We start from the raw sequence: 25,449 nt of genomic DNA, 5'->3' as shown, positions 1-25,449 counted from the left end.
CCGTCAACGGTGCACTGCGAGAGTCTCTTTCTCTCGTCCATTACGAATCTGCCATAATGCGTATTCGGTGATCTCGTCCTGCCTCCCTCCCGTCGGTTTTCTCTGCTCGCTTTCGTCCGGTATCTATTTCCATATATAAATACATCGCTTTACTATATATATCATATCGTTTCTATTATTGTTTTATTTCAGCCTTGAATAATTCACCGGGATTGAATATTTTATCGCATTATAAGATATTTACTATAGTCGTATTTTTACATAACTCGAGTAAAGATAACATTGAAAAGAGAAATGCAGATACCACATACACACACACACACACACACACACAAACACGCGCGCACATGTATATACATACAAATGTTGATTTTTGTATAATCGTTTTATAGAATTATCGTCAACACATATCGGCCAACGTGAAAATCGCTCTTCGCATAAAATCGACACCCTCTAGCCAACGTTCGTTTCATTCGTCCGTCCATGCGACGCGCTCTTTTTTCGCGCATTTCCGATCGAGCCGGTCGGCAATTAATTTTTCGAACGTTCGCAAGCGGACGATAAAAAAAAATGACGGTGAAGGGGGAAATACATTTGGCGCAGTCTGTACCGAGGCGCCGTGGTCCCGGATGAGATCCAAAAAGAGACGGAGACGACGAACGATGGCGGGAACAGGAGAGGAGCATGGAGAAGGAGCGAGGAGCGAGGAGCGAGGAGCGAGAACGAGAACGGTAGGACGAAGCGCGTCGGAAGCGGAGGAGGAAGGACGAGAGCGCGTGAAAGAGGAGAAAGCCGGGGGTGGCGAACGGCGGCGCACCGGTGCGATGGTAGGGAGCGAACTGTGGACGCGGAGGAGGCGAGCGGAGCTGTCGGCGAGGGGTAGGGATTTCAAACGAAATCAATTCAGAGTCGCTGTCCAGTCGAACGTTACCCTCGCGGCTGCCGGGGTAAATGTTGGCCGAAACAGTAATTTTACGCCCGGTCCCTGGTGATCGTGAACTCGCCGCACCGCTGCGCTACGAAACGTCACGGCCGATATCGAACTACCAGACGACGAAATTCATGCGTATTTCATAACCAGCCGCGTGGTTACGGATGCAAGAGAGAGGGAGAGAGAGAGATAGAGATAGAGAGAGAGAGAGAGAGAGAGAGAGAGAGAGGAGGAGAGAGGAGAGGAGAATTCACCCGAGCGACGTAGATATTTCATAAGGGCGTCTTTCGATCGGCCGAGCGGTAATTCCACCGAGTTGTTTACGTTTCTATTCCCGCGGACGCTCCCGCGGAATTAGATTGCGTCGGCGATTAAACGGGTGCATGCGTTTCTCTCTTGTCTCCTCCCCTCTACCCCGCCCTCCGTGTGTATGCATGTCGTGTATTTTAAACGGTATCAATATCACTTTCCGTTGCCGCGGCGGAGCTAACTCGCGTAACTAATTTGGTCTTCATTTTGCACGAACTATAATAAAAGAGCGCGCGCTCGCTGCGCCGAGTCACCGGTGTAATTGCCAGACGCGTATTTACCAGCGGAAACGACCTAAGAATTTTCCTTCGTAACTGCTTACATTTAGGTACCGTTTTTGCGGATATCGAATAAGCGCTACCGCCAGCCTCCGGATGTAGAAGAATGCATGCGTAGACGAAGCAGCGAGAGAGAGAGAGAGAGAGAGAGAGAGAGAGAGAGAGAGAGAGATTGGTAGGGGAAGAGCACTAATGCGAGGGCATAACGAAGTCGGCGGTAATCCATGCACGGACAATTTCATTTCTGCCGTCGTGTAACCCTCTTTCTTCCGTTCCCTCGCGTCCTGCATCTCTCTCTCTCTCTCTCTCTCTCTCTCTCTCTCTCTCTCTCTCTCCCTGTCTCTCTCTCTCTCTCTCTCTCTCTCACTCTATCTATCTCTCTGTCTTTCTCTCTCCCTTTCTCTCCCTTTCTCTCCCTTTCTCTCATCTCTCGCCCGCTACCTCGCTCGCTTTCTCGCTCTACAGTCCGAGCCTGCGCGGTAACTTTTTTGATAAACTGTTTTCCGCGTTTTTCGTCGGTGGATGTAAATTAAATCCTTCATGGAGGCTGGCACAAGCTCGCCTCTCTCGACTGCCCCCAGGATCCCAACCGTGTCTCCCCCGCCGCTCTCCGTCCCGTCGCTACAGCCCCGTCCGTTTAGTACTTCCGATATCCCGCCGCAACCCCTTCGCCTACGAGCCGTCGCGGGCGGATACAAAGCCGATTAGAGCGAAACGCCGGGAACATTATCATATCACATTTTTCGCGGAGATTCGCCCGACGACTCGCATCGCACGAGCGCTCACACGCGCTCCGTCTCGCGTGTCTAGGATTTCACGTGTGGGTGGGTGTGTGTGTGTGTGTGTGTGTGCGTGCGTGCGTGCGTATGCGCGTGTGCGCGCGCGAGTCGATGCGCGTCGATCCTTCGAACGGGGATGAAAAACGGCGGCGGCCGTCTGGATGACTGGCATGGGGTCGTTGCTGACTACGGAGGGTAGGCAGAGGGAGGCAGGGGTAGCAAATGGGTAGTATTGGCGATGGACGTGACGTAATGGATAACCGGCTGCAGTTTCCCGGATAAATCATTCTCTTAATCTGTACTTACGATAATTTCTCGCTAGCTCGGGTCATCGCGATTATCAAACGACGAGAGGGGTGATGAGAAATCCGGATCTCGACGAAATTCGGGAATTATCTTCGCGTCACACGCGCCGTGCAACCGATGTTTCTCATCGCGCGCCAAGACTCTTCTTTGACTTTATGTACGCTGCATCACGTGTTGATTACGACGATCGAATCTATCGGATAAGTCTGCGAGACTGTTTTCAAACGCTCGTTTTCAAACGATTTGAAGATTGTCATTAAAGATTACGTCTCTTTATAATCATTGTTAAAATGCATATAGAAAGTGCATATAGATTGTAAAGTGATGTTGATATGATATGACGTCAATATGAATTATACAACAATGCTTCCCCTTCAACAGATCCGCATGTTTCTAAGGGTAGTTTTCTCATTAATGTAGCGCAAGACTTTTAGTAAGACCTCGATCTCCCTGCGTCTCATCAAGACGCTCATCATGCCGAATTAGAAACGGGAGCCGCCGGTCTGAAGACATTTACGTAGGCGCGAGTTCAACGAACTCTTTTAATTGTCCGGCAGCAACAGCCGGAAAAGAGATTCGCTTCAAAGTAGCACGGAAGAATCTTTGGCAGAGAGTGTACCGTACTCATGCTGCAAGTAGCAGCTCATAGCGGCGGATTAGCCTTGCAGTAGCGATGCTTACATCCCCTATAAAGCCTCCGTTGCCATCACCCTCCTCCGCCCCCTGCTCCTACTCCTTTTTCCCTCCCCGCATGTCACCTCAACTTCCCGGCCATCCTCCCCCTCGCACCACCCGCGAAACCCCCGCAACCAACCCCCGCCTCCTTCGTTGTTCCTCCCACGATAGCCCCGCGGCCACAGCATTGTCTGCCGCCCAGCCAATACTCGTCGTGTTTCTCGTACTTGTGTTCATTATCAAAAAATTCGAGAAGAAACGACGCTGCCGCCGCCGCCGCCGCCCGCCGCCGCCGCCGCCGCCGCTGCCGCCAACTCGCCCGCTGCAACGCCAGCAGGAATCCCTTATGTTACGCCACTGACGTTTCACGAGGGTGGGCCCCGTAAGCTCGTTCCCTCCCCGTGCTTATCCGTGCTGATCAGGAGTTTCATTCTTCCTGACCGTTCGCATGTTAAATCACGTATGAACGTACGATACGAGAAATTCCAGCCAATTATCCTCGGAGACTGTGATTCGCGTTTGCCAAAACGACGTTACGTTACGTGTACGTAACTGCGGAGAGTTGCCGCGAGAGACGCGTTAGGCCTCTTTCAGTTACGTCGTATCCGACGACCTCGACGACGCCGCGTCAGCCGCGCTGCTGCGTTTCGGTCGCATTAAATATCCGGAGTCGTTAACGATGCGAGCAAAGCAGTCTCCGCAAGGTTGAGTCGCGAGAATGGCCGGTTCATGGAGGTTGGGTCGCGACGGTTGGCGGCGCTTGAAAATCGTCGACGAATCTACCGGTGGTTTAAGAAGCGATCCAACGTAACCTGGGGAAATTCACGGTACGCCGGGAAGTTGGCTCGTCGGTGATTCGATATCCGTCTAAAAGAGGAAGGACGTCAGGGGAAAAAAGAGAGAGAGAGAGAGAGAGAGAGAGAGAGAGAAAGAGAAAAACTGAGTAGGGGTGGAGGAGAAGAGGAGAGGGGGAGAGAGAGAGAGAGAGAGAGAGAGAGAGTCGCTACGAGGAAGTAGTTACGAAAAAAAGAGAGACTGAAGAACCGCAACCAAGACAGAGATCTCGACGGCGGGTAGATGTGAGCGGGCTGTAGAAACGAAAGAGGGTGTAAGAGACGATGGAGCAGGCGGCTAAAGGGTGAGGATTATAGAAGGGTTGGGGCGGGAGAGCGAGATGGGCAGAGGGCGCGGGGGAAAGAGAGAAGAAGTAGGTAGCTGCGGCGGCGAGGTAGTCGTGGCGCACGGCTAAGAGAGAGCCAAGCGTAACTAATTAGTGCCAAGAACGTAATTAAGTAATTTTTAATTAAGTGACTGCCGTTTACGCGCACAACCACCACGTGTGGGGAGGTAGCCCTGTTCGACGCAGGCTACTTTATCCACTTCCACTCACACAGTAACGAACTGGATTACTATTCTTTGGAAAATTGACTCCCTCGTAAAGTTCCCGCCGAGACCCGTGATCTGGCGTCGATTAACGAGGCTTTATCACGACGTTAATAAAGCGTCGCGCGACGTGCAAGGCGTGCGAGGAAATATTTACGCGACAAGATGGGAATTCGCGCGAAGTCACGTGTGTGTCTCCGTATGATGCGTTCTCCATCTGTTCGATGTCCAGCGTGCAATATTCACTGATACGCCGACGAAAGCTCATGCTTCGGACACCGAGCGATATTAAAGAAACAAACAAAAAAAAAAAGAAAACTGTGCAATGATATATTTTAGCTCGAAGTGAAAGGTCTCGAACGACTTGCGAATATAACGAGGTCGTGTCACAAACGAGATTCGATAAAACGACGTGCATGAAAGACCCGCTCTCTCCCCCGAAAAGAGTTGCCTTACGACCATTGTGATGCGTGCTCATATTCTTTACATCCCCGCATTCCGGACATCCCTTTGTGAGCACCGCGAGGAGATGCAGTCTGCGCTTTCTTTCTCAGTCTTCCCTCTTCTTCGAGAGACCGCTCGCAGCACTCTCGACGAGGCCGCGCTGCTCGAAAGTCAAAGATCAAAGTTTCCTTCTGTTCATTAACGGGATACGGAACGGCTAAGATACATCCCGCAGTCCTACCCCTTTTTCTCTAGCGCTGCCACTGTCGTTTCCCTCCTCCGGCGCATTCTTCATCTCGATGCGTTAACTCTGGTCCTACCTCCAGCTCGCGGCAACTTTCGTCTCAAAGGATTCCTACTTGCTCATTTCCCTCGGAGTCCCTTGTATTTCTTTTTCTACTCCCTTTCCGGAGATCGCTCTCGCACGATTGGCTCTTTTCTTGGGCGCGCAATTGTACGAGAACGGCGGGGGTGCTCGCGTCTAAGAACCTCTTCGATTTAACGAGTAAACGAGATATATATATATTTAAATGCGCAAGACAGAGCAGAGCACGACGGAATTCTCTTCTCTCACGTGCGAGCCCGGCGTTAATTAAAAATCAACGACAATGCGCATCGCACAGTGCACATTCGACGTTTCTTCATGAGCGCGGTAATTAATTAAAATACATTCGTCGTTGAGCGAAGATTTAGTATCGCTTTTTTTTTTTTTTTTTTTATTTGTTTCATCCCGCCGCTTCTAATTGCTACGAGTTGCCGCCGGGAGTTCTTGCCGTCGCGGCTTGCCGATAATGGCATGTCACCAGGTGAGAAGATCACGCTCGATATAAGCAAGGCGCGCTTTTACCTGGAAGCGGCGGAGGTGCGTGTCGGGACAGGCGGTAGTTACTTAGAGCGCGTAGACAGACCGCACGAAGGAGGAACGCGAACGCTAACGACCGGTCACGTGTCCGACGGGCGCGGAGATAAGGGTTGAAAAAGGAAATTTGTGTTTAGAAAATTACCGCGTCATTACCCCCGACTACATGGCGGCGGCGGCGGCGCGGCGGCGGCGGCGGTGACGTAGGTACGCTCCGCGGACGAACACGACGACACGGTAATGTCCGTCCACGAAATGATCGTCGATTGATAAGAATGAGGCGAAGGAGAAATTAGAAAGAAAGAGGGGGAGAGAGAGAGAGAGAGAGAGAACTCGCGCACACTGAGTACCCACCCCGAGCCTCGTTCCCCCATTCCGCGAGAATTATCCAATATTTCACGACGATAAGCAGCAACCCCTCGAAAGCGTGACTGGGTAAATTTATCGCGGCGGACTTCATTATTCGACGACTCGAGAGTTTTCGATTCTTCATTCGTATCGTATACTCCTCCTTCTCCACTGCCCTGCCCCCCTCCCCCCCGCGCTGTCTCCTCGCGCCCTTCTCGCGGCATTATATTGCTCTGTGCCTGTGGCCGTCTCATTAGCTCGCGTTTTCTCTCGTCAACCGCCACTCGAAGATCTCCTTTTGTCGAAGATATCGCCTTTCCTCGCCTCGTGGGGTTTTTCACGGATGTTATTTGTATACTTAGCCCGATTAATTCTCGCCCTGTGTATAAATCCCTTCTCTTAACCCGACGCCAAGAATTCGAAAGGGAGGGAGGGGGAGAGAGAGAGAGAGAGAGAGAGAGAGAGAGAGAGAGAGAGAGGAGAGGGAGAGAGAGAGAGAGAGAGAGAGAGAGAAAGGGCGAAGGTGGGAGAGAAGGCTATTTGAACTGCCCAAACACTTGTCAGGAGATGTTCCGCGAGCCGATGACATGCCGCAAATGTTTGCACACGTGTAACAGAAATTGCGCGAGTAAAACGCGTCGGTCGGTTGCCGAGCCCCGGAGACATCGCAAGGAAAGAGTGAGCGTCCAGTCGTCCACGTTTGATTTCTAAAGAGGTAAATTTCCCCTCTCGCGCTTAATGGAAATTTTAATATGTAATCCCGCATAATAAATACGAGCGGTGAGAGAGAGGATGGAGAGAAGCGGACGGTGGGAAGGTGTCGCGTAAAGAAACGGCGGCGCGTTCGCACGTACGCGCGATTGTAGGCGCGGAAAATCGCTGGCCGATTCTCGCAGAGCGCCAACCGCGTACCGAGACGGCTGGCTTTTTCGCGCGAAGTCGATTCGCCGTCCGCGCGCGCGCGCGCGCGCGGTTAAGGCCGTGTCGTGTGCGTCGTCCGTTGTCCATTATACGACATAAAATTTCTTCCATCCCGCAGATAGGATCTGCTACCTCAGTCGCGTGTCCTACCGTGGGATCTGATAACGAACGAACCCCAGCCCGCCCGCACATCTCTCTTTCTCGCGCTCTTTCTCTTTTTCGCGCACGCGGGGGTGAACCGACCGACCGATCGGCCAGCCGACCGACAGACAGACAGACAGACAGACAGACAGACAGACAGACAGACAGACAGACAGACAGACAGGTCGGACGAACGGGGAGAGATGCGCGGAGATAGAGACGGGTACGTGCGCACACCAACACACGTACACACATGGCGCGGCAGACGCGAGAACACGCACACACACGGTAGCCTGGATCGTAGACGACCCCAATCATCCCCCACGGCGTGCTTCATCGAACGAAGGCTGTCAATATCGTCGGTATAAGCAGGTCCGATGATGTACGCGCGACGTCAACGAGTCTCCGTAAGATATCGGACGTGCTTTCGATTCGACGCGAGCGTGAGCGTGAGAAAATAGGGTGCGAACGATCGCTTTGTGCACGGTCGTCTCTCGCCGCCGCTCTTTTTCTATCACTCTGCTCCTCGCTCTATTCTTCCTCCCCTTCTCCCTCTCTATCTATCTGTCTCTCCTCGGATCCGATTTTCTACGGCGTCTGCCGTGCCGTTGGGCTTACGCGGATAAATGACATCGCGGCGACGGGGGAGGTAAATATGATATGATTAAATTCTACTTATTCGTTATTCTTATATCCACGTTATTAATGCACGAGCCTAGTCAGTGTGAGCGCGCATGTATATGTGTGTGTGTGTGTGTGTGTGTGTGTATGCGAAGCTATTTGTGAGAAAGAAATTACACGTTTCTATCATGTATTATATGTTGGATACTCTCAGCGTGTTCTCGGATAACTGTCTCTCGTATTTTTAGTTAAATATCAGAACGGCGATAGTGTGCGCGACTAATTTTGTCGTCTCTCTTTATAGCAACTTTGCCAGCGGCCGCATATGATAATTAGCCATAAATATTGCGCGACTATGAGCAAGCTACGTATCACATTAAAGCTGCGTGTTACATTATCAGCGAACGGAAAAAAAAATGGAACTTTTGCGCCTTCTTTATTCCTCGCTGCGGTATACATGTCGTCTCATTGATATCAATGATGATATCGATGGTCGGCGATTGAACAATCAGTAAGAACGCACTCACGGTTCTGCGATCGTCGTTACGGTCTCTGTATATTTTATAGCGGGAACGAGCGGACAATATAGTAATCGACGTAGCAGGTGGCGGCGATGGTGGTTCTCGGGCCGTTCTCGTGACAAAAGTACAACGATGATCTAGGGTGGGAAAGGATGGAGAGGGTTGGCCGTGCACGGACGTAGGAGCGTAGAATAATGTAGCGAGGCATTTCCGCATAGGAAGCCGTGCATTAGGCTATCAGATCGAGCACGCGCGCGATAGCTGCCGTTGGAGGAAAGAGGAGGAAAAAGTCCCGCGCAAACCCTTACGTGATTAGTTGTCAAAGGGAAGAAATTCCGAATGCGAACGGACAAACAGAACGGACATCTTCGAGTTGTCCCGCATTCGATTTTCCTCAAAAAACCCCGGGGGGGGAGGGGGGGCCGCGACGAGCGCAAGTGTCGGGCCATCTCGATCGCGAGGAGGAAACAAACTGTAGAAAAAGAAAGCATCTTTGCTATGCGAAACGTATGTACAAGCGGCTCGAACTGTAAGACGATAAAAACGCTGAAAATTGTCTCTCTCCATCTCGAAACTTTTCGTTTAATTGTCAAATTGTCCGTCCGACTTCTCGCAGGGATCTTTAATTTTCGCACTGTGCTACGCAAGACGCCGCAGATTCGGCGAGCGGATCTCGTTAAGAAAGACTTGGAAGAGAGCGGAGGGTGAAATCGCGAAGGAGAGGCGAAAAAGCCTGGGGCCGACAGAGCCAAATGTACCGAAATATGTTGGAGCGGAGTAATTAGCTTTGTGCATACCGTGAAATACAAGCGCGCAATTTTTGCCGGACGTTTGAAAGTTCCGCAAACAGACCGCGCGCGCGCTCTTTTATCTGCGATTCCGCTCTTTTTGATAGTCCCAATGAATAAAATTACAGAGAACAATAGACTGATAATTAACAGCGATGCTCGCATCGCGCGCGAAAATGGACAGAATCTTTTTACCGTTGAATCTCCAGCGTGTGCGCGCACACATTGACATGCCGACTGTTCTTTGGCTACCACGTCGGCTCTGTAAAACTATGTAACGCATCATGCTAAGCATCAATTCGAAACAGTTTTGGTATTTCAGCACAATGAAAAATGTTCGGAGCAAACATTTCGCCGGCTAGTCGAGTAGCAACACGAGACGCGGCGTAAAAGAATTTTTCTGAGAGAGAGAGAGAGAGAGAGAGAGAAGAGTATAGCTCGAATTGAACGAGGTTACCTGCTGCCCGCGTACGCGCGATTTATCTTGGCGCACGCACGTCTCACCCGGACACGGACAGCCGCTATTAGAGGCGCCACACGTGGCTTCCGCGCCGCGCTATAAGGACACCGCGACACGTGGGACCACGGAAGAGACTTACTATTTTACGAGAGAGAGAGAGAGAAAGCGGTCGCGAATGCCTCACGATAAGAAAGCGGTAATAATGTACCGACGAGGCCACGTGCTCGCCGCCTTCGACCGCCTTGTATCTTGGATCTGTGCTGTACTCAGCCTAATTATAATCAGGCTAATGCCTGCCGGACAGTATGCGTCGGTACCTACGGCCTCCTACGCCTCTATACCTGCCGCTATGTAGGCAGCGTTACTTATCCCCAGCTGCTACGAGAGAGGGTAATTAAGATTCGGGCACACCCATCGTGACTCTCGTCTCTTGGGCTCTGACCGCTTCTGCAAAGGGAGTGGTCGATCCCTCCTCGAAAACCTCGTTCTCGTTTGCATACACGAAACGCGCCCGTTATCAGAAACGTCTTCCACGATTTCATACTTTCGAGGGAATACCGAATGAGGTCGAAAATGTCCGAGATTACGTCGGGGAGTGGCGACAGGACAGGTTGCCCGCCAAGAGAGGTCCTCGAGATCCGCTCGACACGACTGTCCGCTCGTCCCCGTGGAGACTCTCGGTTGGTCGCTTCCGTTATTACACTAGCCGATCGCGATCCGCAATTCGACTGCGTTCACTTTCGACTTACGAGTCGAATACCGAGCTGGTCGAATTCAACGAAAAACAATTCGCGTCTTGACGAGCATCCGTGAGAGCGTCGATTCGTTCGTCTATTTTTCAATATCGCGCGAGATTCTCTCGCACGTACGGGCGAATCTTATTTTCTCGATCAAACGTATGTCCCACTTAGTTTTTTTCTTTTCTTTTTTTTTTTTTTCATGGACGACAATCTCGTGTGGACAAGCGCGAGTCACTTGCAGAACGACATCTAATTGAAACACTGTCCGCTGTGATCTTACGCTAAATTTCAAATATCGGCTATTACTCACCGGAAATTGGAGAACCACTTGACTAGCTGCGCTGTGTTGTTTTTATTGAACTTGATGTCGGGGAAGTACATCTTAAGGACGGCCGAGGACGGGTACCTGACCCAGAAGAACATCAGCTTCGCCTTCCTCAGATGCATCGGCGTCAGCGTCGACGAGTTCACCGCGGTTAAGGAAATAGATGTGTACACAAATATACGCAAATGATATAAAAATAGACTTTCTTTCTCTCTCTCTCTCTCTCTCTCTCTCTCTCTCTCTCTCTCTCTCTCTCTCCCTCTCTTTCTCTCACTACCTTACGGTTACGAAGGGGAGGATTGAGAGAATGAAGAGGGAGAGAGAAAGTGTCGTAGAGAGAGGGAAAGAGAGAGAGAGAGAGAGAGAGAGATATATAAATACGTGTGTAGTTATTTCGCGGATACCAGAGTATCTCAGAAATAATCGTGTTTTCTTTCGTATCGAGTCGGATTAGAAATCGTACAAGCTATGGCTATGGCGAGGGTAGGCGGCAGAAGGGTTCTTACCACCAAGTTAATCTACGATTGGCCGTATCCTCAGCAGAAGCCTTACCGACTCCTTACCGGTAATAGGATCTCGGCACATGTGGTTTCATCGCGATCTTATTCAATTAATTCGTCCGTTCGAGTCTCTCGTGTTTTAACGCGACATCACGCTGTCCAGCGAATTTACGGGCTTGTAGGAGCGGGTACGCGTTCCGTGCGTGCTGGTCCGCGACTCAGAGCCGCGCCGTAGGGAGCCGCGATCGATCGCGATCTCGCGACTCGGGCTTTACTCGAGAACACTCGAGGGAGAACCGCGCGTGCCTGCGCGCGCGCGGTGAGATGAATTTTCGACCGCGTCCGATACCAGCGCGTACGACCGCGCGCGACGAGACTAGGATGCGTCCGGAGGAGCGCGGAACAGCAGGTCGCGCGTCACGGCGATGCGCGACGATGCGCTCGACCTACCTCAAGAGAGAGGAGGGAGTGAAAAAATGCGCCATTGATTTTACATCAAAGGCCGACTAAAAAGGCGGCAAAGAACGACACGCTACCCCGATCGAGCGACCCGGTCCAACAACGGCCGCCTGTGGATGCAGTTCCGACATTGCATCGGGCGACCGGCGCGCGCTCACACTCGCCTTTTTTTCCTCGTTGCACCGAGGCGAACTCCGGTCCGCGGAGCTATCGGGTGGTCTCCCTGCACGCTCTTTCGGTAACTCAGAAGCAAGCCGCGGCGTGGTGGATCATGCGCGATAATCGGGCTGCTCAACCATTCCGCGCTCGCCGCTTCGCTTTTCCCTCCGACCATCCTAAGAGTGTGTCCTAACCAGGCGCAGTTTCGCGGCTATTTTCATCGTCCCGGAAGAGGTCACGAGGACGAGGATTCGGATAGGATTTGGAGATGACTATCCGTCTGTAACGCGATCCTTCAGCCACCGCGAGTTTGTAGCGCGGACGATGCTCGGGGAGAGTCGAGCGGAAGAGCCTCTCTCAGCGAAATGTTACAATATTCCAAAATTCATCGTTTTATCGACCGAAAGTAAGAAAAAAAATCGTAAATAATTATACACGGCAAATGGACGGTATTTAAAAATTGTGTCATTAGAGGTGCGTCATTAGAGAAAATATGAAAAAGAAATGTCGCTTACGGAAGCGAGCAACCTCTCATCGACCCATGAGATTTCAGTCGAGTAAATAATTTCAAATTGCCACGCATGTATCATGCAAGAGGTGACCGAAAAATAGCTGTAGGGTTTGAAACGACGTCTCTTTCTTCACCATCGTGCGCGCACACGATGGAAGAGCAGGTGCATATTCGCGGGCAAAGTTCGATGCGCAAAGTTTAGCACTGCGAAGCCGGTAAAAGTGGCTTATCTACGATAAGTCGAGGAGACGCTCGAGATGGGAAGTTCGCGAAATGCCGAAATGCTCAGGCTGAATTGCGAAATTGCAGGACAGATTATTGGCTTGCGAAGTTGGGTGAGACTGGAGGCTGAGGGTGGGCCGGGTAGGCAAAGAACTTTTGGCTCGGTGCGTTGTTGCCGGACAAACTCTACTCGTAGGTGCAGCCAACATTAGCCTAACTCCGTGGCAAACTAATCTAACATTCGTCCGAGCTTCCTCGCTCCAGCCGCCCTCGGAGAGAGCGAGTGAGCGGACGAGCGAGCGGACGAATGAGCAAGCCATTTGCTCAGCTTTTTCTCTATCTCTCTCTCTCTCTCCCCCCCTCTCTCTCTCTCTCTCTCTCTCTCTCTCTCTCTCTCTCTCTGTGTTTGTGTGTGTGTCTCTCTCCCTTTTTCTCCCCCACCCTCTCGCTCATCTCTCTCTTTCTCTCTCAACCCCTCTGGCTCAAACACTCGCCGCTACATCCCAAACTTTTCGAGTTTTACTTGCAGTCTATCTCGAAAAATATTCCCGCGCGTCTTGGCCGTTTTTCCCCCGAGTGGCATTACGTATTTATATCCCTTGCGATCGCGCGATATACCTTCGGATAAGATTTTTCTATTTGTGCGATAAAACAGTCCCCTTTTGTAGGAGAATGAACGCCCGACAGATACGATATTTCTCTTCTGTGTATAATTACCGTAATAACATAAAATCATTTCGACTCGGTTATCTGAAGTTCTCACGCGATGCTCACGACTGCTTCTTAGCGCACAAGTATTAGTAAAGGATATTGTAGGCTGAATTCCATCGTAGCTGATATCGCCTGAGTTGCAGTCGCTAGCTCGGTCGTTGCTGTCCATCCTAAGGTGTCCGTAATCCGGACTGCCGTGCTGGGCTGCCGCCAGTAGGGCTGGATGCAACATAGCCGGCGGATGGGGCAGTGGAGGGGAATCCCTGAGTTCTACACCTCCACCCGGAGGACTCGCGGGTAAATGATGTGGCCCCGGAGGTGGTACTTGACCAGGATGACTCGCGTGAGGATTGAAAAACGGCGAATAGGGCGAGAACACTTGACTCTCGTGGAGACTTGGATTTGGTATCGCTACACTCGTTGGCAGAGACACCGGCAGCATCGGTGGTGGCGCGTGGTAGGGTCTCGGTGGCGGAGGAGGCGGGGGACTGTCGCTACCTCCTTGCGATCCGTTTCCCTCTTGCGCTAGGATTCTAGACACCGTCCTGGGAGTAATTCTCGTATCCGTCACCTGTAAAGCGTACTAATTAGTATTTTCTTTTTAGACAGATCAATCAAGTCCCTTTGTATAATTAAAAATTAATATTTTAATATTATTTAATTCTATACACTACACACACACACTCTCTCTCTCTCTCTCTCTCTCTCTCTCTCTCTCTCTCTCTCGCTCTAACTAGTCGTGTGGAATAAATAAGAGATCGTGAAAAATCGAGAGATCGCGATATTTTGTATTCTTGTTCGATTTACGCAACGTTACTTTGAGAAAATCTTCGACAATTAAGAAAATTGACATCCTTGTGACGCTTACATATACGAGGAAGATTCAGCGAAAATTTATCGGTACAAATCGCATCGATATATCCAACGTGTGTGATACGCAGCGATGCTCACCTTATGACGCTTTTTCTTTGGCGTCATGACGAGCGAGAGGGCTTCGTTTTGTTCCGAATCCCTGTTTTCTCTTTCGTCACCCCTCATATTGCAATATTGGTCGCGTTGCTGTTGCTCCCTTTGCTGCTGCTCGCGTTGTTGCTGATGCTGCTGCTGGTGCTGTTGCTGTTGTTGCGCCTGCATGGAGGCCATCGCGTATATCGTCGGCGGTTTTGGCGTCTGAAACATTCCAACGCTTGGTCTCCCGTGCGAGGGCAGCTGATTCATTTGGTTGAGGTTATTTTCCGTGGGGCCAGCGTGAGGGCCATGAGGAACACCACCTATGGACCCGATTTGCGAAAATGCCGTGGGTTGTGGAGGAGGGGGCCCACCGTTGAGGGGCCCCCGTGGCCCGTTTGGGCCACCGGGTGGTTGTGGTGCTCCTCTATCGACTACTTTCGTCCTCGGCGACTTTCTCTCGAGCATTTGGCTCGCCAGAAGGAGGTCCTTGTTGAGCTGCTCGGCGGCAGCCTGCGCTGCCTCGGTCTGCTTACCGAGAAACCTCCTCTGTTGCACGAACCTCGCGACTATACTATCGATCAGATTGGTTAAGGAAGAGGTGATTTCCGTTTTCAGGATATCCGCTAAGCCTTCCAAGTCGGCTCCGGTGATGTGAGGACCGGACGAGCTGGCTGCCGCCGCGGCGCCCCTGAAGACGTTTAACCTCTCCTGGAAGTCTTTATGTTGTATAGGCGTGGTGGCTGATTGCATTTGCGGCGTCTGCGGCGTCGAAGGTCCAGTGTTGTTCTGGCTCTGTTGCTGAGGCTGGCTTGGTGGCGGTGGCGAACTTTGTCGTTGATGTTGTTGCTGCTGCTGCTGCTGCTGCTGCTGTTGCTGTTGTTGCTGCTGCTGCTGCTGCTGCTGTTGCTGCTGCTGCTGCTGCTGCTGTTGCTGCTGCTGCTGCTGCTGCTGCTGCTGCTGCTGCTGTTGCTGCTGCTGCTGCTGCTGCTGCTGCTGTTGCTGCTGCTGCTGCTGCTGCCTCACGGCCGCTTCCTGATGTTGCTTCATCCTCTCGAGGGCGGCGTGTTGTTGCTCGAAGTAAAGTTTGTGCCCCATGTGATACATAGCGGCAGCCGCTGCGTGCGGGTGATCGGGTGGGAGGGCTGGGAGGCCGTTGTACGGCGGTGGATGAGGTCGTGGCGGTCTGGGTGGCGGTTGCGGTTGATGCTGAGGACTGGGTGGCGCGTCGCCGCTCTCACTCGTGTCCGGTTCCATTCTACTGGAGAGCTCGATGTACTTTTGCTGCATCTCCGCCAATTGCTCGTGCAGCATCTTCAGCTGAGACTTCAGGTTATCCTTCTCCTCCCGTTTCTGCCTGATCGTCGCTGGATCCTCCTCCTCCTCGCTGTCGTCCTCGTCGTCCATCATGGTATCGTTGACACTATGTTGGATAACGTGGTGCACCGTCTGCTGCTGAGGTTGGTAGAGCTTGCGCTTCTTGCAGCCGTTCACCGTAGCCGGCTGTAGCGCCGGGCTACTGCGCATCGTGCTGACGATGTTCTCCACGCGGGCGCGTTTGATCTCCGTCGTCGGAGAGCTCGTCTCGGTCTTCGGCACGACTGGACAGGGGGAGTGACTGGGGCTACGTTTGATATTCAGCGACTCCTGTATCTCCTCCTTGACAGAAACGGAGCCTGACCTCGGCGCCGTTGGGCTGGGTGGTAAGCTCTGCTCGCAATCCGATCCGTCTAGATTTGCTCCCGGCTCCATACCGGCCTCGGCGAAAGCCTCCTCCATCGCGCGCGCCGCGGACGCAGCATCCTCGGCGCTGTCCTCAGCATCGCCCGGCATCACGGTATCACGGTCACTGTGGTTCGCGCTATTCACGACGTTATTGCCATCACCACTCTCCTCCCCGCCACTCTGCACTGTTCCACTGCGCGCACTATCACTGTTCTGCTGCTGATGCTGCTGGGGACTCTGCTGATGCTGAGACTTAAGTAATTCCGCGGTGGTGTTGTTATTATTGTTACTGTGTATACTGTTGTTATTGTTGGGCTGCTCTTGCACACCGAGGGCGGAGAGCTTGCGCCCCTGCAGAAGCATGTCGCGGAGCATGTGCTGCGTGAGGTCGGCCGTGGCGGGGTCGTCGCAATTAACCACGGCGCCCGGTTGCAGATTCGAGGCGGGATCCATGCCGGCACCGGTCATCCCGTGACCACCCTCGGGCGGTGATCCGCCAGCGTCACTGGCTTGCTTCACCTGCCGCCCTAGTAACTCGTTCAGCATCTTGGCGGGGCCGAAGCCCGGAGCCCCGAAGAAGCCGAAGGCCGCGTGGGCGGAATGCTGCTGGGTTGTAGGACCCGTCGTAACTGTACCTAAATGACTTTGGCTGCCTGTAGCTCCAGCCTGCTGCTGGAGCTGTTGCTGCTGCTGTTGTTGTTGCGATTGCGACTGATGATGTTGCTGCGGCTGCTGCTGTTGTTGTTGTTGTTGTTGTTGCGGCTGCTGCTGCTGCTGCTGCTGCGGTTGCTGCTGCTGCTGCTGCTGCTGCTGCGGTTGCTGCTGCTGCGGCTGTTGGTGCGACGGTGCCCCACTACCACTGAAGATCGAGCCGTATAGACCACCGCCGAGAAAGGATGGTCGGGAGCTGAAGTTCGGTATACTTGAGTAGCTGTTGCGCGGCTCGCCGGCGTCCACGCGCTGTCTGGTGCGCTTCTGCTTCTTCAGGAGTTGCTGTTGCTTGCTTTCCGTGGTTGCTCCGTAGAGGGCGAAACACTCGGTCTCCTCCTCCGATGACATCATCGGCCGTCTGGTTGGTCGGCCCCCCGAAGGCCTCCGCGTCCCCTCCCCGCCAGGGCTCCTTGTCACCCCTCCCCTTCTCGCTCGAATAGCCCCTCGTGGCTTAGTGCGTTGCCTCGGCTTCTGCACTATGTAGTCTCTCCGTTTCTCCTACCACAGCCGCCTCTTCTCCTCGTACCTTCTAGCTATTGCTGATCCCCACCCCTCGCGCGCGCGTTCGCCACCAGCCACCCCTCTGCGTTGCTTCCTTTACCTTCGTCGTCTCCTCGGTCTTCTTCTCCTCCTCTTCCTCCACCTCTTCTTCCTTTTCCGTCTCCTCCGCCTTCTCCTCTGTCGTCGTCGCCGCCGCCGCCGTTTCCTCCACCTCGTCGTCGTCCTCCTCCTCCTCCTCCGCCTCCTCCACCTCCTCCGCCGCCGCCGCCGCCGCCTCCTCCGCCGCCTCCTCCTCCTCCTCCTCCTCCTCCTCCCCCTCCTCCGCCGCCGCCGCCGACGACGACGACGCCGGCACCCTTCTCTTTCCCAACGAACTCCTGCTTCCTCCTCTTCTCCTTCTTCTCCTTCTCTCGCGCCTCCTCTTCTTCTTCTTCCGTCGTTTCTCGCTTTTTTTGCGCTTTCTCTTCACTATTCCTCGCCCCGCACCTTCCGCCGTAGAGCTGACGCCAACGGCTGAGGTTGCTGCTGCACGGTGACTCGGTGTCGGCCGTCCGCCTTCGTCTCGGGATGGCGGGTTTTCTTCGGAAGGGTCGATTCGTTATAGGGTCTGTATCCGCTGCTATCGCGTTTCTTACTACTTCTGCTACGGTGATTGTTGCAACCGGGACCGCCGCGTCTGCTGCTCTTGCTACTGATGCGTTTGCTCCCGGTGGTCGTCGCGATGTTGTTGCCGTTGATGATTACCAGAAGAGAAGCCGGTGCTCTCGCGGGCGGAATCCTCGTGCTCCCGCCTGGGAGCTGCATCCTTCGAGCTCGCCAAAGGGCTAAGTGCCCCTCGCTCCCTCGTCTCGATTTTCGTGGCCGCAATTCTCCTATTCGTCTGCAACAAAGAGAGACGACGGTCCATATTAGAGCGATCTGTGCCGGCAAGACGAATCGGACAACCTTTGTCTATATATGTAATGACAGAATCGATTCACGGCAACAGTAATAGCGCGCCGTGGATTATTTTAAGCGCTGTATATAGACCGTCACGTTGAAAGAAACATCGTTTCCGTAGTCGGAAGGCGTACGCGCCATCGTGTGTACGGACTTGCCTCTCTTATTACTGGCGCATCTTATTTTAACTATCAATCGAGTTTGCGGAAGAAAGAAACGCGCGGAGAGTAGGTCAGCGCGACGTACGAAAATTTCTCTCGGTTGTTCGGATGCTTCGTCGCGCGCGCGCGCGCGCGCGCGAACATTTCTCGCAAAGAGGAACGGAGATACGCGTGATTGTCTCGTCCGTTCTTTCTTTTCCTCCCCCGTCTTTTCGTATTCTTTTTACGTTTCACTTTGCCCGCTTCACACGCACGCGACGACGCGACGAGCGAGTCCCAAGGAGCGAGAGCGCGGGGAACATTTCCCATGTTTTCGGACACGAACGTTCAATTGGGAAGAGTACATCGGTTCATCGCACGATGATGTCACGTTACGTCGCGGTAGAACGCGGGTGGGTAAGGGGATATCGGTTAAAAATACAGTGATCGACCACGATAGACGGAGGAGGATACGACGACGCCGACGGTGGGAACGACGACGGCGACGAAGAAGAACCGCGAGTGACTGTCGCGAGCGATGTGTTTTACCCTCGTCCGAACAGCCGGCTCGGCCGCTCGAAGCAAAAACTCAAAGTACAGTGAGTTACGACGGGGTTAGCGAAGAAGGGGTGGTTTGCCTGAGAAACGGCCATAAGAAAATTACTTGCGTTGAATATCTTATTCGATACATAAGCAGTTCCGCCTGGAACGGTCTCTCCGTCGCGGGGATGCATGCCGTCGTTGGTCGATACTCGGCGAAAGAAAAGGGTACAAAAAGTAATTGATAGCCCGCTCATTGCGCGCTCGATCATAGGCCGCCGCACGAGGTCCATCCGGCTCGCTCGCTCGCTCGCTCGAGAGAGAGAGAGAGACGAGTAAGATAAAATCGAGTTCTCGCGAACGACGCGTCCGCTTTTCGATTTCGCTTCTGAGCCGACAGTCGGCTCGGCGAGACGCCCGTTATCGGGGATGCGAGAATTCGCGTTACTGCAGCGCCCCCGACGATACCCCCACCCCTCCCCCCCCGCTTCTTCGTCGTCGACGCGAGTCTGCGCCCCCGCCTCCTCCCCTCGGCAGTTCCGCTGCGAAATATTTTAATAGAATCCGGCACGATAGTTGGCGCGCGTAAATAATCGCTCTTCATTCGTCAATGGTGCACGGCCTGTTAGACGTTCCGATCGTCATGCAGTTCAATTGACGCTGCGTATAAGTGCGTAAGTGAGACGGTTGTGCGAGCGCACGTATGTATTGCGGCGTAGAGCTTGAATACGCACACCGACACACGGCGAGCGTGCGGGCGCGCACGTGTCTGTGCACACGTACGGGAGATTCGAAGCAACAGCTGAGCAGTTTAAAGCACCTGCGCTCAATAAGCCGACATATTCCATAGTTCATTTACGCTAACGCGTAAACCCCATGCGCTCGAGGACACCTTGATACCGTCGCGCATCGAGAAGTCGGAAGAATTCGCGTCGGAAGACGTGGTGCGTCGCGACGCGAAAGCAGTTGAACGATCGCGCGAGTGGATCAAGGGTGGTGGACTTTGAGTTTTTCGCACTGACCGAGGATGGTCAGTCTCGGGGAAGAAACGTTCGAGCGAGGGAGGTGGAGAGGAGGAATATATACAACTGCTTTCTCGCCTTTTTCTCCTTCCAACGAGGGAGGGAGAAAAGCGCAAGTTGCGCTTCGACAGGAAGGATCTCGCACCGCTGCGAGACGAGCGAGCGAATGCGTTGTCGCATTTGAAGCATCGTCCGCGTCCTCGTCGAGAGGCGTTTGTGAATCATTATTACGTAAATGTTCAATTACGACAAGTTAACGCGTTCTCTCGGCCGCTTCCTCGAAGAGGAGCGATTCTCGTTCCGAGAAATTGCCAGCTTGTTCCGTTGGCAATTACTTCGGAGGGGTGGCGGACTCGCGCTGCGGGACTCGTTACACCAAAGGTGACATATGGTGTCGACCTCGATAACGTCTACGGAACGATTGTACCTGGATAGGAAGGGACGCTTCGAGGGGGGTCGGACGAACGTCTGGTCTTTCCTATTTTTGATCGGTGCTTCCCCGTGCGCCGTCATGCGTGGGACGCGAAGGGGGAAACAAAAAGGTGCCGGTGCCCCGCCGGAAATGGCTTCAGGAACTCTCCCACTGTTGCGTCGATTCGGAAGCAGACACGACGAGCTAATTACACGCGACGAACGCGACGAACGTTCACGAAGGCGGACAGAGGCGCCGCTGCGACCAGCACGCGGACAGGCAGTCTTATATACGTGCGATGACCGGATCTTTTTTGGCACTGCCGAACGACCGAACGCGACGAGAACGCGATCGTGCAGCGCAATTGTTCCCTCCCTTGAATTGAAAAACCAAGCGACGGGCACAAAAAATGGGGAAAAACGTGGAAAAACGCTCGTGGGCACGCGTCGCCGAGATGCGTGCTAAGATCAACGACTATTGCCCCGGAGCGCAAGAAAGACACATCGACGAACCACCAATGACTATTTCCTGTGCGTCATACGATATTTATCGTTTAAGCAGGTGGGTAGATTTCAAAGAGCGATTATAGTGCACAGTGATAGGGTCCGCAAGTAATACGTAGGATTAATGCATGGGGAGCCCTCGATGGAACTTCAAGGTGATGATCTATATTACGTGCGATCGTTTTCCTAAGTAGATGATGCGACGTACGGAGATACTTTGCGATTCAGGAGCGCCGCGCGGCAAAATTTCACACGAGTAGCCGACGCGGCGAACCGGCGAAGCGGCTCCGTGTAATTTTCAGCTGTGCCGAAAGCGCGAAACGGCCGAAGAAGCGGAAGGAAGCAAGGTAAGCAGGAAGGAGAGAAGAAACGAGACAGTCACCGGCCGAGACACACATTACATGGTGCGCGTACCCCACATGGCGTTGTCGAGGTAACACGGCAATGGCATGTGCATCGGAATTCCACCCCCTGTAGGTGTCATGTGGCGAGAGCGCGCTCTCGCAGGGGGTTGCATGGGAACTCGACTGTGCTCATCAGTCCATGTCCGTCGTGTACGCACACGCACGCCTCCGCTTAGGTATGTACGCGACTTCACCCTCCCGATATAAAATTATTGTAACATTCGTTTCGTCATTATGCCTACGACACGGGGGATAGGCGTACCACCCTCGCACCCCGTAACACGCATCCGCCACCGCATAAACACGCGGGCGCACGCACGAGCTCATGGTCTTGCTTAAGCTCGCGCTCGCGCTCGCGCTCGCGCGCGAGAATGTGGGCTGGTACATGCGCATATCTGTACATAGACACACACACACACACACACACACACACGCGTGCGCAAGCGAAATGTACGCACGGAGGTACTTACACGCGCTGGAGGCGCACACGGGGGCACATTGTGTACGTACACATACGGTTCACACGCGTTCAGCATATTATCGGCCTGCTCTGATGCAACAAGTTGACCGGGTGTCAATTGATGTGTTATTAATTGGAGGTTAATTGCGTTAATGCGCTGCCGACCCCGCCTCTCTGTCGTCTACCCGCTCTCCCACCCCCGACGCCCACCACACCCGCCTTCAACGAGCTCCACTGTTTTATTATTATTTTGCATTCGAATCGTTTCGATTCAACACACACTGGCATGCGCCCAAACCAAACTGGTGCGAGAGAGACGGAGAGCGAGCGAGCGAGAGCCGGCGACCCGGGAGGGCAGACCGGAGAGAGCGCGAGAGAGCATTTAAAAGCGGCGGCCTGTCACCGATTTTCATAATTCACAGCTCGTTAAATTTGTTTCGCTTTTTGCCCCGCTTTTCGCGGTTACGCGCCCCGACGCCATTAATCTACCTTCGGTCGTTTTCAATGAGTTTAATCGCGTTTCAAAAACAATGTGGGTCAACGCCACGCTTGTGTTATTCCTGACACGTGAGCATGACCTTCTCGCCGTTTTCATTTCGATTTCGGTTTCCATTCATGCCGTGGTAGATAGCGCGAAATAATGAGCACCGGTATTTTTCGCGCGCTCGGCGCTACGCGCGACGTCGCCGAGAGGCTGAGTTCGCTGAGGAGTGCGCGTTGCATGTGCTGCAGCAAAGCCACGTGAGATCTCGCAAGGATCCTGTCTAGGACGAGAGTCGTGAATCTTGATCTCACGGGATACCTACGAGTCGAGTCGAGTCCGTTCGTTGCACCGACAACGATAGAATATTGATCGGCGATTGAACGCCGAAAGTATCCAAAATTATTTGCATTTTGGCTATTCTAGGCGGACAATTAAACCCCACCCACAAGTCCCTCGTGCTGGATGAACGAGTAGATTGACATCGCGTCAAGTTGAACAAGGACGGAGAACTCAATGGAAGCTTTATTCAACGCGTGACCGACGATCGGCCCGGGAATTTCCCAAGGTGCGATCGCAAATCTCTTAGACTTTTCACGCGAGGACGTTTGCGCGACCTCTCTCTCTCTCTCTCTCCCCCCCCCCTCTCTCTCTCTCTCTCTCTCTCTCTCTCTCTCTCTAATGTGTTCCCATGACTTCTCGCGGTGGGAAACGCTAACGTCTGATATTGGGAGGCTACAAAAAATCCTTGCGCGGCGCCCTTCGTACTTCCTCGGGAGAGGAAGTAGGAACAACGGTCCTTGCCCCTCAGTGGCGTGGACGTCAAGTCGTGACGGTCGAAATCGAGAGCCGGCGATTTATGCAGTGAAAATAATCCCACATTTGTTCAATGACCTGCAATACTCACCTAACAGTTTGCGAAGGATCAATTACGCCGGTCGATTTAATCTCTCTATTTATAATCGCCCGCTAAAAGTATTGCGTATAAAATCAATAAAACTCGCTAGAACCGCTTACCACCTGTACTTCGTTTATCTGAATGTTATTGTCGAAACCTTGTCATTTCTCCAGCAACGTTATTTTTCATCCCATCCGCGCTGCAATCGACTGCAAATTCTCGTCCAATGTAACTTTGTTACAAACAAGGATACTATATTAAATTTCCACACTGCGCGCCGCGTTACTTTTCCCAGTTTTACCGACGAGGACGCGTCAGGGAAGACGCGTATTTGTTTAACACGGTCGCGCAGCCATGATGTACGACGAAGAAAATATTCGCCGCAGGGCAAGAGACACTCTGGCGTGAAAAATGTGATTTGCGTAATCTTGCGGGATCAAAGCCGAGAAGCTCCCTCGTTGCCGGCGACACTGCAAGATCAAGGAGGCCCCCTCGGTAGCATTCAGGTGGTTCGCCGGGTGGCGTCCCCGATTTAAATGTCCAGGTATCCCCTGACTGTGTACTCGATCGAGGTAACTCCTCGAGGCTTCCCCCTTAGAGGGCTCCCCCTTAGAGAAGCTCGGCCCAGCAAGAAGGGAAGAAGACGAAGGAGAAGAGGACGAGGCAGGTAAGAATGCCTCCTTACGACTCGGCAGAGCGCGTGCCAGCTGCCGTTTCGAGGCGTAACCGACGTTTCGGCTTCTCCTTGTCATTGTTATATACCCCGCTAAGCTCCCCCTAACGTCTTGGGGCTGAACGGACTCCGCCTTTCTAACGTCTTGAAGAAACGCACGAGTACGTACAGACTGACTCGTGCCGGGGAGGAGTAACGGTTTCTTGCCGCTTCGACGCCGGCCGCCTGGCCGCGTGTGCGTAACGTGCGGGAACTTTGATCGTTGCTTTCTTTAAGCGCGTTCTTCAACGCTCCTCCGGCAGCCCGATTGAGTTCGCAACCTTGATGAAATGTGCAGAGAGCGCAGGAGATTGTGAGCGGCTGGAAATGAAAAGTCCTCACGAATGCTTGCGCATTCCAGTTACGCATTGCCAGCTCCGAACAACGCATATCTCTCGATATGCGTTGTCGACGTGGCTCTTTACTCTCCACGTGTCGACGCGTAAGCGTGTCAGCGATCATCGGAAATGCCATCACGAGAGTATCGCAGCATGGAACGAACGTCTCTTCGATTTTCGACTGATTCCTCCACCGTAGTACCGTTCGCATTGCCGAGAAGTCCTCTATTTGGCATGTACGATGGCGACGAGACAATATGGAAGTCATCGGGAGCAGACCAATCGCCGAGAAGGAGATCGGGTCGGTTTAACGGCAGATCTCGGTCCTTCTGCTCTCCGCCTTTTATTGGTCACGGGCTACTTTTCGAGGCAATTATGGAGATACGTTCGCGGCATATTGGCAGCCAAGAGCGTCCAGGATTACCGGCGTTATTGTCGTCGCCATTCCGAGGCGCGGTCTTCTTATGGCAGCTGGCCAACACGCTTCCCAGTTTTTGCGACGACGACGACGACGACGACGACAATCGCGCCGCGGGCATTATCGGGTGGCCGGAATTACTTAATTATATTCAATTGCCAAAGTTTCGTGCGCTTTGCGCGACGTATAGCGGCGCGACGTCTCCGTGGGGGCGTCTGGGGGTGCTGGCGTATCTAAAAGTATGCCAGGATGTAGGCAGGAACGCGTCGTTCCTCCAGGGAGGAGGTTACCCGCTAGCCGCGCGTCGCCGAGCGCGTTTTCGTACGTCCAACGTCAAATTGCAGCTCGTAAAAAGTTACATCGAGAGAGCGTCACGTTAACGACACGCGAGTCAGCAAAGAGAAGTAGAGGAAGAGCGAGAGAGAGAGAGAGAGAGAGAGAGAGAGAGAGAGAGCGAGAGAGAGAGAGAGAGAGAGAGCGAGACAGAGAAACGATGCGCGGCAGGATAACCGGAGACAAGTCAGCGGGAGATCGATAGCCATCCTTGTCTCGATCTAAGAGAATAGACACGCGGACAAATAGTCACGAACGTCGGTTCCACGAGACACTTCCGACGCAGCTGGACCTTGATCTATATTCGTGGTCTTGCGCTACACAATCGATACACACCTTGGACCGCCCTTAGGACTGGAAACACCTGGTTTCCTGGCGTTTGATATCGATCGAATATCTCCTTGACTGACGGCAAATTTGATGCTCGTTGATAATCGACGAGAGGGAGAGAGAGAGAGAGAGAGAGAGAGAGAGAGAGAGAGAGAGAGAGAGAGAAAGGGAGAGAGGGAGAGAGGGAAAGAGGGAGAGAGAGAGAGAGGGAGAGAGAGAGAGAGAGAGAGAGAGAGAAAGAAA

The 25,449-nt window shown here is 53.1% G+C and overlaps 2 protein-coding genes across 3 annotated transcripts in view; both read right to left on the bottom strand.

Annotated features, from left to right (window-relative positions):
* The window catches only part of LOC105192485 (homeobox protein prospero), a 30,410-nt gene extending 12,917 nt beyond the window's left edge, over positions 1-17,493 (bottom strand). For both annotated transcript variants that reach the window (XM_019845686.2, XM_019845687.2), the window contains exons 1-3: positions 14,343-17,493; positions 13,492-13,962; positions 10,815-10,969 (exon numbers count right to left, since the gene is read on the bottom strand). In XM_019845686.2, the coding sequence (XP_019701245.2) occupies positions 10,815-10,969; positions 13,492-13,962; positions 14,343-17,126 (3,410 nt within the window). In that variant the 5' untranslated portion in view covers positions 17,127-17,493. The remainder of the gene's footprint in view (positions 1-10,814; positions 10,970-13,491; positions 13,963-14,342) is intronic.
* Positions 17,494-17,612: 119 nt separating this feature from the next.
* The window catches only part of LOC112588762 (uncharacterized), a 95,902-nt gene continuing 88,065 nt past the window's right edge, over positions 17,613-25,449 (bottom strand). Inside the window, exon 6 of the mRNA XM_025299572.1 lies at positions 17,613-18,156. Coding sequence (XP_025155357.1) covers positions 17,965-18,156 — 192 coding nt within the window. The 3' untranslated portion in view covers positions 17,613-17,964. The remainder of the gene's footprint in view (positions 18,157-25,449) is intronic.

This window comes from Harpegnathos saltator, unplaced genomic scaffold, assembly GCF_003227715.2.
Source record: "Harpegnathos saltator strain DR-91 unplaced genomic scaffold, Hsal_v8.6 scaffold285, whole genome shotgun sequence".
Taxonomy (NCBI): Eukaryota; Metazoa; Arthropoda; class Insecta; order Hymenoptera; family Formicidae; genus Harpegnathos; species Harpegnathos saltator.
This window is presented reverse-complemented; position numbering and strand designations above follow the sequence as displayed.